The 13486-nt window shown below is 44.5% G+C and overlaps 1 protein-coding gene across 5 annotated transcripts in view; it reads left to right on the top strand.

Annotated features, from left to right (window-relative positions):
- The first annotated feature begins 2221 nt into the window (after positions 1-2221).
- The window catches only part of dhx15 (DEAH (Asp-Glu-Ala-His) box helicase 15), a 33566-nt gene continuing 22301 nt past the window's right edge, over positions 2222-13486 (top strand). For 2 of the 5 annotated variants that reach the window (XM_031792076.1, XM_031792074.1), the window contains exons 1-5: positions 2715-3013; positions 4482-4785; positions 5534-5727; positions 6025-6184; positions 8203-8421. In XM_031792076.1, coding sequence (XP_031647936.1) covers positions 2979-3013; positions 4482-4785; positions 5534-5727; positions 6025-6184; positions 8203-8421 — 912 coding nt within the window. In that variant the 5' untranslated portion in view covers positions 2715-2978. Of the gene's footprint in view, positions 2449-2714; positions 3014-4481; positions 4786-5159; positions 5329-5533; positions 5728-6024; positions 6185-8202; positions 8422-13486 lie in introns of those variants that run through there. The other 3 variants (XM_031792078.1, XM_031792075.1, XM_031792079.1) reach the window with 3 other exon arrangements.

Raw genomic sequence — 13486 nt, 5'->3', positions numbered from 1 at the left:
TAAAAGGCTGATTGATCATTAGAAAACCCTTTTGCAGTTCTGTTAGCACAGCTGAAAACTGTTGTTCTGATTAAAGAAGCAACAAAACTGGCCTTCTTTAGACTAGTTGAGTTTCTGGAGCATCGGCATTTGTGGGTTCGATTACAGGCTCAAAATAGCCAGAAACAAAGAACTTTCTTGTGAAACTCGTCAGTCTATTCTTGTTCTGATAAATGAAGGCTATTCCATGTGAGAAATTGCTAATAAGCTGAAGATCTCGTAGAACGCTGTGTACTACTCCCTTCACAGAACAGCGCAAACTAGCTCTAACCAGAATAGAGTGGGAGGCCCCCGGTGCACAACTGAGCAAGAGGACAAGTACATTAGAGTGTCTAGTTTGAGAAACAGACGCCTCACAAGTCCTCAACTGGCAGTTTCATTAAATAGTACCCGCATAACACCATTCTCAATGTCAACAGCGAAGACGCGACTCCGGGATATTGGCCTTCTAAGCAGAGTTGCAAAGAAAAAGCCATATCTCAGACTGGCCAATAAAAACAAAAGATTAAGATGGGCAAAAGAACACAGACACTGGACAGAGTAAGATTGGAAAAAATTGTTATGGACAGATTAATCTCAGTTTGAAGTGTTCGGATTAGTGAGATGAAGATAAGATGCTGGAGGCAATGTGATGGTCTGGGGGTGCTTTGGTGGTGGTAAAGTGGGAGATTTGTACAGGGTAAAAGGGATCTTGAAGAAGGAAGGCTGTCACTCCATTTTGCAACGCCGTGCCATACCCTGTGGATGGCTCTTAATTGTAGCCAATTTCCTCCTACAACAGGACAATGACCCAAAGCACAGCTTCAAACTATGCAAGAACTATTTAGGGAAGAAGCAGTCAGTTGGTATTCTGTCTATAATGGGTGGCCATAATAGTCACCGGATCTCAACCCTATTGAGCTGTTGTGGGAGCAGTTTGACCATAAGAAGTGCCCATCAAGCCAATCTAACTTGTGGGAAGTGCTTCAGGAAGCATGGGGTGAAATCTCTTCAGATTATCTCAACAAATTGACAACTAGAATGCCAAAGGTCTGCAAGGCTGTAATTGCTGCAAATGGAGGATTCTTTGACGAAAGCAACATTTGAAGGACACTTATTTCAATTAAAAATCGTTATTTATTACCTTGTCAACGTCTTGACTATATTTCCTATTGATTTTGCGACTCATTTCATGTATGTTTTCATGGAAAAAAAGAACATTTCGAAGTGACCCCAAACTTTTGAACGGTAGTGGGGGGGGGGCGCTAGTTACCCTGTTCAATGTGCACATGGCATTTACCTCCTCTACTTGACCTGTTATTGATTCTATTCTGCAAGGTCAAAGTAAAAAAATGTGGGTGAATGACTGGACAGCTGTGGTGCAAACTATGAACAAGTTGTAGATCTTGAAAATCTGAAATAACTATTTTTAACAATACCTGTTTACTGTCACTTGGCAATAATAATTATTCATAGCTTATACAGTTACTTGATGTTTCAAGTGCAGCTTTGCAATTCATTCATCTTGATGTTATTGAGAGGTTGTTTCCCTTCAGATTGCATGCTATTGTCCCTTTTCACATTGAAATAACAGGGCTATTCTTTCCTGTGTCGGTGTTGGTCCTCTGTCTGTCAGCAGCTCTGCTTGGCAGACCTATTTCACACACAATTGGACTGTTATTTAATTGCCTGTGAAAGAAAGGGAGAAAAAGACCTGATATTTTAAATTAGCCTTGGATAAAGAGCATCAGTAAAGCTTTGTTATAACGTTGACTTCTCCTTCCCTATCACCATCAATCCCTGGTTACAAGCAATGAGCCATTTGCCATTACAAAGCTTGTTAGGAATGTCCAGGCTGTGTAATTACCTGTGTCAACGGCGATGATTGTCTCCGGTGTCAGCTGATTCGTCACTACATAATCTTATAGGTTGAAACGTGTAAGAAATATCTTGGAAGGTGTATACATTGAAAATGTTTGTCAAATGTTCTTTAAAGATTGACATGGCTTGAAAAAACTCCTTTACATCCAGAATGTGCATAATGCTGTCTTGCAATAACAAACACGTTGACAGCCCTCTTCAAGTACATATTTTTCGTATAATGTTATTTATAAAATGTTTGGCTTTAGGATGAATTCTACAACTGAGTTTCACCATCGGATTCGGTCAATGTTGGTATTGCACATGGACCCTCTTTTTTTTTATGTATTAGGGGAAGGCTGAGTTTGGTGCAAGCCACAACATCCCCCAGACAGCTAACAACTGACTCCACGTCCACGGCAGCAGCTGTCCTTTACAGTTCCCCGTGGCGCAAATATTTAAGTCGCAATATTTTGCTAATATAAAAACGTTATTTAATGTATCTGGCTCGAAGAAACTCACGCTAAATTGCTGTTTTTCTGTCATTTACGCAGAGATATTAATGATGAGGTAAGTGCTTCCGGTCGCCATACTTGTGGTGCTTAACAATAGCAGCAGCACAGATAGAACAAGGACCGATTTCTAAATATATTTGGCAGAAGTGTGCAGAAATTGTATGGCATCTACCTACTTTTGTTCCTTATTGTGGATAGCTATTTATGTGTAAAACAAAAAATGTCGAAACGACATCGATTGGGTTTGGGAGATTGTTATTCATCGAGTGAAAAGAGAGTCTTCTGATGGGTGTGTATAGGGAATAATAGGGAGAGGATCCTTTGTTTTCGTTTTTGATGGGCACTGCAGTGCAGGAGTTTTTTTGGGGGGCTACAGCTAACGTCGCTCGCATGCTATCTAGCTAGATAAAATGTAAATGGCGAATTGACAAAACGTCCAGGGACGTGCATCCGGCGGAAAAGTATTCTAGCCTAGTTACGTTAGTTAGCTAGTCTTTTAAAATAAACACGCAGTATAAGCTAACATAGCTAGGAAGCTCCTACACCAGGCTAACGTTACAGGACAGTGCAAAAGATGCATCATACATGCACGTGGGTAGCCTCCTGCGCGTGGCCATAAGGTAGGTAGGTAACTTAGGTATGTAGCTAGCTAGTTAGCATCCAGTCAGTAGTATTGCTAATGTTAACTAGACCGCTATCATGGAAAGTTAATAATGTTAACTAGTTATATTAGCTAACTATATTATTTGTGTTTTTAAACATAAGTGGCTAGCTGACATGCTTTAGGTTTGTTTTGGTTGAAACTACCCGAAAAGCCGTCTCTGTCCATTGGGTATGCCAGCAGCATACCACCCTGCATCCCACTGCTGGCTTACTTCTGAAGCTAAGCAGGGTTGGTCCCTGGATGGGAGACTAGATGCTGCTGGAAGTGGTGTTGGAGACCCAGTAGGAGGCACCCTTTCCCTGGTCTAAAAAATATCCCAATGCCCCAGGGCAGTGATTGGGGACGTTAAACGGGTGTCTTTATTATTTTTGGCCACTAAAGATCACATGGCACTTATTGTAAGAGTAGGGGTGTTAACCCCGGTGTCCTGGCTAAATGCCCAACTTGGCCTTCATAGCATCATATGGCCACCTAATCACCCCCAGTTTACAATTGGCTCATTCATCCCCCTCCTCTCCCCTGTAACTATTCCCAAGGTCATTGCTGTAAATGAGAATGTGTTCTCAGTCAACTTACCTGGTAAAATATGGGTTAAAGAAACAACGCACTGTTAACTAGCTAAGTCACAGACTTTATACATTTATATAATTATTTATATAATCCCTAGCTATATAAAATGTCTCATTTTGTATATCATCTGATGATTCAGTTGTCAGAGGACATCAACGTGGTGCTGAAACACATGGCCAACTTTGTCAGAACAAGATTCATTCATTAAGTTCTTCGCTATAATTGGGTACTGAAATATCAACATTCTAGGCCCATAAGAACATGACACGAGTTCTGAAGGGTCAACTGGTGTGTGTATGTATGTACCCAAGCCGACATGATGTCCTAGGAAATAGTGTAGTTGCTCATGACACAGGCTACATTGCTAAGACCAGTTTTTGTTTTTTGCCAATTCTTCAAATGGAGTCTTCAACATTGGTCTCATCAAAGAAGGAAATTCAATACTTTGGTTCTGGGGTGCAGACATGTGTTGTAGCATAATTAAAAGGAAATAAAGATCTCACCCATTTGTAAAAGGAAAGTGTTCCCCTTTTGACTTGATATTTTAGCCTATTAATTTCTTTATTAATGTGACCTTTGCATGCAACACTTGATTACATCCTTCTGCAGCGTGAAAGGGAAATGCGCAGTAACCTTTTCATGTTATTTGAGGAAAAGGACATGACATAGCCGAGCCGCGGCACATTGTAGAATATGAGCCGTCCTATTTCTGTGTTGGTTGTTGGGTTCATTCCATCTTGGAATGGTGATGGGAAAAGAGAAGGGAATGGGGCCTGGCCGATATAAATTATTATTTTCTTTAAAGAAGCTTTGTCTCGTCTGTCACACTACTCACATTCATGCCTCGACCACAGGCGAGACCGCGACAGGGACCGCGACGAGCGGTCGAAGGACAGGGACAGAGACCGGGATGCCAAGCTCTCTGGCATGGCCCTGAACCCGGCTGTTGGCAGCGCAGGCCTCTCCCACAAGCAGACGGCCATGCAGCAGCAGATCAACCCGTTCACCAACCTGCCCCACACGCCGCGTTACTACGAGATCCTGAAGAAGAGGCTGCAGCTGCCAGTGTGGGAGTACAAGGAGCGCTTCAACTACATCCTGGGACGCCACCAGAGTTTTGTGCTCGTCGGTGAGACGGGCTCAGGCAAGACCACGCAGGTAAGCAGGACAAGGGGTAGAGGCTTTACATTCATGTGGTGAGACGGAATGTATCTATTAAATGTTCTCCAAGCAATATATCATTGTATTCACGAACAAACAGTAACACAGCCGAGAAAAGCCAACTAATAACTCAATACTGTTTCCTATGAGATGCCTTGATGCCCTCACACACTTTCCCGTTATTTTCAAATGAATCCTGCTGCTGTGACTCATCTCCTTTCCCCCATCTTGATTTGTTGAAATGTTAAATGCAGAGTGTGTGTTTCCCTTCCCCGTAGCAAAGAGGTTGGTTGCCACTGACGGGCACTCATCCGAGCACAAGGCTAATCCGGCAGAAGAAACAGTTTCTAACTTTAGGCTGCTCTTAGCAGGTCCCCTCGTCTTTTGAACAGTGAGCGGGGGGATCCCCACCGGGAGTGCCTATCAGCAGAAAGCTGGCAGACTGTCTAATACAAGCTATCATCTCAACTTCTCTGGAGCTCGCAGTTGATTATCAGAGAGTGGAAGTGATCGGGGATGGTGGCATGGGGTTTACAGACAGTAACTGGCCGTTTTATTCTTTGCTCTCCAAAACATCCATGCTATCATTTATTTTTTTGACTTAAAGTTATCTTCAGTGCCATTTTATAAAGCACTTTTGATTGATATTGGTTTGGTTGCTGATTTGTGGAAGGTCAAGGTATTCTAAAAGTGAGTGTGGTTGAGTAACTTCTTCCTCTCACTATCTCCCCCTCTCTCTCCTCAGATCCCCCAGTGGTGTGTGGACATGGTTAAGGGGTTGGGCGGACCTAAGAAGGCAGTGGCCTGTACCCAGCCCAGGAGGGTGGCAGCCATGAGCGTGGCCCAGAGGGTGGCCGATGAGATGGACGTCAAGCTGGGCCAGGAGGTCGGTTACTCCATTCGATTCGAGGACTGCAGCTCGGCCAAGACCTTCCTCAAGTAAGTGCCAGTCTCTGCTGAAGTTGAAAAGCCTAAGATACTGTTTTATTTCACTGGGGTTCAGTGGGGCGCTTTGAAGGATATGTTTTCCGTTGAAAAATGTATTACTATCTGAACATTTGGCATGTTCAGATAGTACCTCCCTATTTTTTGCTGTCAGAAAAAAAAAAGTTAGATTTCAAATATTCTTTACAAGAGACAACTGGCTGATTTGGCAGTACACAGTTAGCAGTTAAATTGCTCGACGAAAATGTCCACTTTAAAGACTTACCCGTTGTGTTTCCTCCCTCGGTGCAGGTACATGACAGACGGTATGTTGCTGCGGGAGGCCATGAACGACCCTCTGCTGGAGCGCTACGGCGTCGTCATCCTGGACGAGGCCCACGAGAGAACGCTTGCCACAGACATCCTCATGGGCGTCCTCAAAGAGGTGGTCCGCCAGAGGTCAGACCTCAAGGTACACGTCAAATCCTCATACCCCTGGGTGCAATGTACTGAACCTTGCAGGTAGAGGTGTCCTGAACAGAGCTGACCTTATTTGTACTTGACTCTACTTGTCAGAGGAGCATGTCAGTTCTATGGTCTGTTTCTATCTAAATGTTTCCTAACTTTGTGCACCTCTTGAAAGTGATCTGATCCGTGCCAGGTGAATGCAACCCTGGCCTTGCCAAGTTTCCTCTCGCCAGTCTACATTCCACAGCATCTCATAGAGTCATGCCACAGAGTTTCTAAATCCAAAGGTGGGAAAAACGTTTTTATGGTTTGAGAAGTCAGTGAGAGAAGTGAACAATTCTTCCTTATTTGTTCATTTTCTCGATTTCTAAAGGCGCAAGCCAGTGTCTCAAGTAGCTGGACCTGTCGTTACTACAACCTTGTGAAAGTGACAAACTGACACGTTTTCATTTGAATCAAAAACAACTTTATATCGGAAGAGTGCGTTTGATTTCATGGCCGCAGTTCGACACAACCTGCAGACCTATGGCGTGTTTCTGCGCATGAGCTTAGCTAACTAACGTCACCATGACATCGTCTACAAGTGATCAGGGATTTCTATTGGAGAACCAGTTTCTGTTGTGTTCTTTACTGCTTCTCAAAGCCCTGTACCGTCTGATCCTCATGTCTCCTCAGACTCAAATCCTACCTCTGACCTAGTCCTCTATCCTTCATGAGAGCCTGCCTCTCTGTGTGCACACACCTGGTTGTGTACACACACACTCAATTATTACTCTCCCCCCCCTAAAAGCCTCAGTGTGGCAGTCTCTCCACGGGCTGACTGCTATGTGTCTATTGAGGAAAAGACAAACGTCAGCCATTCAGCTCAGAAATGCACGGCGAGTCTCCTCTGCGGCAGCACTGAGATTGCTGCCCGGGTCAGCCCATTTAAGAGAATCAGACAGGGATGGGTGGGGGTTCAGTTTTTATAGGCCGAATGTGCCGGACACAATTCTCATAAAACAGATGGGTAATGACTAGTTGTTGTCAGGGACGGCATCAAAGGTTACACACGTGTTCAGGGACTTTTAAATAAGGTCTAGGTTAGTGGCAATGATCGTACCGGCCCTGCTCATGTCCCTCTTCCCAGTCTCCATCCTCTCCCAAATTTGAAGTGTAATTTGCCTTGATTAAGAGGAATTATAATGTCTTGTTATGCGTAAAGCGAAGTAGCGCATAGACCGTGGACCGAAATATTTGAGAGTGAAAATGGGAGAGCAGAGAGGCGCGCCGCCCACCATCAGAATTTTAATGTGCTTAATGGGCCCTAGGGGAGAACATGGTGTGCCCGCGAGACTTATCCGGGCAGTGAGCGTTGTGATCCTCATGGGTCAGGGGCTCTGTCCTCCTGTGATATGTCCACCATTTTGTTTCCTTTCACTTGGCCTGGGTCCAATCTACACTCTCTTTCTGGCTCATGCCCGCTTCCTATTCTCCTGCATAGAGGGTATCTATTATGTTTCCTATTTCTTTTTTTGAAAACGCATTTTGCCTTGTCATTATGGGGTATTTGTGTGTAGATTGATAATCATTATTGTTTATTTAGTCCAGGGGTCTGAATACTTTCCCAATGTATTGTATGTTCTACGTCCTAGGCCTTATCCATTTCATCAGTCACATGTGTTAACTATCACTCTTAACTACCCCGTGGTGAGACTACACCAGACCCTACCATTCGTCAACTTCTAAATACTCCTACCGTAACCTTTATCTACCTACGCTATACTATCGCCGCTGTCCACTGGTTATATGTAAGCTCCTCTCTTCACAGTATTGCTCCTGCTAAAAGCTGCTGTTTCGGGTTGCCCTTAGACACTGATCTAAGATGACGCTAATCAGAATCTGAACCATTAGGCCAAACTATAATCTAGAACTCTGATCAGTGTCTAGGGGCAACTAAATCCTATAGCATCATATAACCCCATCGGCAGCCATTTTCTCTTCCCAGTCCACCTCTCAACACCCTGTCCTTTGTTTCATCAGGTCATCGTCATGAGCGCCACGCTGGATGCCGGCAAGTTCCAGGTGTACTTTGACAGCTGTCCGCTGCTAACCATCCCGGGACGCACGCACCCGGTAGAGATCTTCTACACGCCGGAACCCGAGAGGGACTACCTGGAGGCAGCCATCCGCACCGTTATCCAGATCCACATGTGTGAAGAGGAGGAGGGCGACTGTCTGCTCTTCCTCACTGGACAAGAGGTAGGCCCTTTTCTGCCACCATTCCAGCTTTTCGCACAAACGAGATGATTAATGCTTAGATGAAGAGAGGTATTGAATGCATGTGGCCTTTCCTGTTTGGAACATTACCCTGGTAAGAGGGAAAAAAAGACAATGTCCCAGATTTTGCCTGCCCCATGAATCCTTGAAATTTCACTCCTAAAAATGGTGTATACTAATGTGTAATGGAGGGTGAGGTTTATGCCCATAATGATGAATTTGGTCACAGCTGGGCGGGCGCACGCCTGCCTGCCTTCCCCCAGAAACATCTGTCTGCCTCCCAGTTCACGAGTGGGAGAGGCAGCCTGTCTCAGGGCTCAGCAGTGCCACACTATTATTCTCACCATTCTCTCCCTACGTAATGTAACAGTTCGTGTAGCTTATGGTTGTGACATGGGAACTAATTAAGTGAGGTTTGTATGATTGAAACCCTAGACTGAGTTTAAAGGGATACTTGGACATTTTGGCAAGGAAACCCTTTATCTACTTCCTCAGAGTCAGATTAACTTGTGGATACCAAAAGTCCCTGGTTCGAATCCAGGGTGAATCATATCTGGCCGTGATTGGGAGTCCCATAGGGAGGCGCCCAATTGGCCCAGCGTCGTCCGGGTTTGGCCGGGGGAAAGGCACTCATTGTAAATAATAATTTGTTCTAAACTGACTTGCCTAGTTAAATGAAAAAAGATGTCTCTGTGTCCAGTTTAAACGACGTTAGAGGTAGTTTTGCGAGGCTAACTAGCAATAGCACAATGACTGGAAGTCTTATGGGAACAGTTAGTTAGAAATTGCGCTAACGCTACTTAGCAACTTCCTTCAAACTGCATGCAGAGAAATAGAAATGGTATGCACAAGTTCATCTGACTCTGGGGAAGTAGGCTAGATAAATCTCTAAGTATCCTTCGTGACCGAGCGTGAATGTTAATGTGCCTGGAGCTTCTCATTTTGAATGTATGGATTCCCTTACGTTAGCGCCACGTCATCATCCAGCGTAGCCATCTTTAAAAAATAAATCATATCTGCCGAGGTCTAACCCAGTCAGATAATATGGCAGCCTATTCATTAACAGCAGTCATTTGTCATTCATCGGCGGGACGGCACTACCGCGCATCTACATCCGTTTTTATTTGCAGATGCCGGATCGATGCCTGGTTCGTTATGGTAGGGATGAAGTCACAGAGGAGCATTGTATTTGAAGTGGTATCCTTCAAGGGGCTGGTAGATTAGATTAGTGGTGTTCCAGACAGCCAGGGAACAGCATTGGCCTCCCCTCGTTGAATGTGCAGAGGAGAAGAGAATATTTGTGGGAAATGCGTTAAACATTGATACGTCTCTTGCTGAGTATCCACCCCCATTGCCACCTCCCCTAGCTCAATAACGCTGAACGCGTCAGGGTGTCAAGCTGCCGAGGCAAAGCAAGCAGTGCAGTCAGCGAGCACTCCCACGGTGAGTTCATTAACACTTTCCTAATTGGGTTAAAGAAGTCAATGTGAGGCAGCTCTGGAGGAGATGGGCGTTAAAATAGTGCCTCCCCGGAGCGCATCTCAACCTCTCGTCGTCCCGCAACTTTGATGTTGACTAATGATCGGGTACGCAGATCTGCAACGTAGTTCTGTCTTTGAGGTAAAGCTGTTTTCATTTATGACAAATGAAAAGCGAAGGGGGCGGGTTCCTTTCCCTCCCAAGTATTTGGGGGAGATTGTCTGTTTTTTAATGGTTCGCGGCAGGGACAAACTCAAACTCCCCCAAAAAAGAGAGGCAAAACTTATCACAGCTGCCTCGCCCTGATAAGTCCCACCATTTAAGCTGCCCCCTCAGCGGTTCACTTCAAAACGTAAAGATTCGCCCGGGCCTCTGCTAATTAAGTGGACCGAGGCGAGTGCCTAATTGAGTCTGGTTAGGTGCCTGGTACTCCACCGCATCGCTCCTGGGGTCGCGTGGGCCGGCTGGTGTGCAGGTTCTCACAGTTGGCTGGCCGCCCCGCTGTGCACGCGCTCCATTTCTCTTCGGGCACTGGCACACCAGCTCAATCCCGGCGCCTTGGCAACGGCGTCCACTTTTCATGACAGCTGCTGCATCCAGAGGGTTGATGGTCTATTAATACCCAGGCTAATTTTACCAATCTATTCATTACTCTTTTCCACTCTAACTTGTCAACGTGTTGATTACATGGCCATCGGTGGGATGGATTTGACTTGTGTAGTGAGTGAACACAGCAGGGAAAAATTGGGCTAGGAATGCATTACTGTCTGCAAACAAAGTCCACAAACACACAGAGAGATCCTAGCTGAGGCTCCCTATGTTTTTGTGTTTTACTCAATCGGGGCAAAGCCTTGCCAGTTCTTACCCTGAGTAAAGTAAATGCCACGTAAAGAGTAAACGCTCCAGGTCAAAGGAGAGCATCTGTTCTACTGGGTATTTCTAGGTTGCAGTCAGTGTCACATTGTGGCTTTGGTATGACTATCAAATATGGTTCCCATAATTTCAGAATACACCAAGCCCCTATACCCCTTCCTGCCCCAGCCCCCGTCTCCTTCGCACTCCAATAAAAAATGTAATTTAATCTGTAAGTGCTAATTGTCACGTGACCCCGAAACAAACTATAGAAGGAGCTGCACAGTTCCCTAGGGCCTGAAGGTGGAGCAACAGCACAGGCTGTGACCGTTTACATGTTGGTGTTCTTGTTTAAAAGGAAGATTGCAGAATTAGGTTTCTTTTAAACATTCTGATTGGTTTCATCCTTCCAACTAATAGTCCCAATAAGACATATCAATTTTAAGCGTTTCGGAAAAGTTATGTCAAGAGGAGAACACACAAAAGGAGTGAAGCCACTGTCCACATGAGACGGTAAAGACCCACATCATAGAGTCGTCATTGTTTTTGAAAAATATATATTTTTGGCACTCTGAATAAAGCCAACTTATCATCTGACCACATCCTGTGATTTCTTTATTCTATATCAGATAAAAAAAATTGTTTTATCACTTTTACAGCACACAGGCTTTTAGCATTGCCCCTTTTAGAGCCCTATTACCTACCCACTAACAGCTTTGAAACATCAAAGTATTCAGATCCCTTCACTTTTTCCACATTTTGTTGCGTTACAGCCGTGTTCTAAAATGAATTAAGTAAAACATTATCCTCATCAATCAGCACACCCCATGCTGACAAAGCAAAAACAGGTTTTTAGAAACAGGTTTTTAGAAATGTTTGCAAATGTATAAAAAAACCTTTGCTATGAGACTCGAAATTGAGCTCCGGTGCATCCAGTTTCCATTGATGATTCTTGAGATGTTTCTACAACTTGGAGTCCACCTGTGGTAAATTCAATTGATTGGACATTATTTGGAAAGGCACATACCTGTCAATAAAAGGTCCCACAGTTGACTGTGCATGTCAGAGCAAAAACCAAACCATGAGGTTGAAGGAATTGTCCGTAGAGCTCCGAGACAGGATTGTGTCGAGGCCCAGATCTGGGGAAGGCTACCAATTTTCTTTTCAGCATTGAAGGTCCCCATGAACACAGTGGCCTCCATCATTCTTAAATGGAAGAAGTTTGGAACCACCAAGACTCTTTGGAACCACCAAACTGGGCAATCGGGGGAGAATGGCCTTGGTCAGGGAGGTGACCAGTAACCCAATGGTCACTCTGACAGAGTTTCTGTGGAGAACCTTCCAGAAGGACAACCATCTTTGAAACACTCCACCAATCGGGCCTTTATGGTAGAGTGGCCAGATGGAAGCCACTCCTCAGTAAAAGGCACATGACAGCCCACTTGGAGTTTGCCAAAAGGCAGCTAAAGGACTCTCAGACCATGAGAAACCAGATTCTCTAGTCTGGTGAAAGATTTAACTCTTTGGCCTGAATGCCAAGCGTCACGTCTGGAGGAAACCTGTCACCGTCCCTACGGTGAAGCATGGTGGTGGCAGCACCATGCTGTGGGGATGTTTTTCAGCTGCAGTGACTGGGAGACTAATCAGGAATGAGGGAAAGGTGAACGGAGCAAAGTACAGAGAGATCCTTGATGAAAACCTGCTCCAGATCGCTCAGGACCTCAGACTGGGGCCACGGTTCACCTTCCAACAGGACAACAACCCTAAGCACACAGCCAAGACAACAAAGCAGTGGCTTTGGGACAAGTCTCAATGTCCTTGAGGGGCTCAGCCAGAGCCTGGACTTGAACCCGATCGAACATCTTTGGAGAGACCTAAAAATAGCTTTGCAGCGAAGCTCCCCATCCAACCTGACAGAGCTTGAGAGAATCTGGAGAGAAGAATGGGAGAAACTCCCGAATACAGGTGTGCCAAGCTTGTAGCGTCATACACAAGAAGACTCAAGGCTGTAATCGCTGCCAAAGGTGCTTCAACAAAGTACTGAGTAAAGGGTCTGAATACCTATGTAAATGTGCAATTTTACCAGATTTTTGCTGCTTTGTCATTATGGGGTATTGTGTGTAGATTTGATAAGGGGGGAAAACAATTCATTCCATTTTAGAATAAGGCTGTAACTTAACAAAATGTAGAATAAGTCAAGGTGTCTGAATACTTTACGAATGCACTGTATTAGCAGTTCAGCACATCAGCATTTATTGTACTGTTACACAAAATCAAAATGAACCTTTACCATCATAGTAGACATTGAACATCTATAACCAAACTGTTGTTGGGTGATGGTAGCTATAGCTAGCCACATGCTAACCTGAGTACTAACGTTACAAGCAGTAGTAACAGTAAATCCAGGTGTAATGGCTAACACAAACATCAGCCACCATGATATCCTGCAAGTTACAGTTGAAGTCAGAAGTTTACATACACCTTAGCCAAATACATTCTAACTCAGTTTTTCACAATTCCTGACATTTAATCCTAGTAAAAATTCCCTGTCTTAGGTCAGTTAGGATCACCACTTTATTTTAAGAATGTGAAATGTCAGAATAATAGTAGAGAGAAGGATTTATTTAAGCTTTTATTACTTTCATCACATTCCCAGTGGGTCAGAAGTTTACATAGACTCAATTAGTATTTGGTAGCATTGCCTTTAAATTGTTTA

The sequence above is a fragment of the Oncorhynchus kisutch genome, linkage group LG16, assembly GCF_002021735.2.
Source record: "Oncorhynchus kisutch isolate 150728-3 linkage group LG16, Okis_V2, whole genome shotgun sequence".
Classification (NCBI taxonomy): domain Eukaryota; kingdom Metazoa; phylum Chordata; class Actinopteri; order Salmoniformes; family Salmonidae; genus Oncorhynchus; species Oncorhynchus kisutch.
Note: the sequence above shows the minus strand (reverse complement) of the source record. Positions and strands in the feature narration are given on the sequence as shown.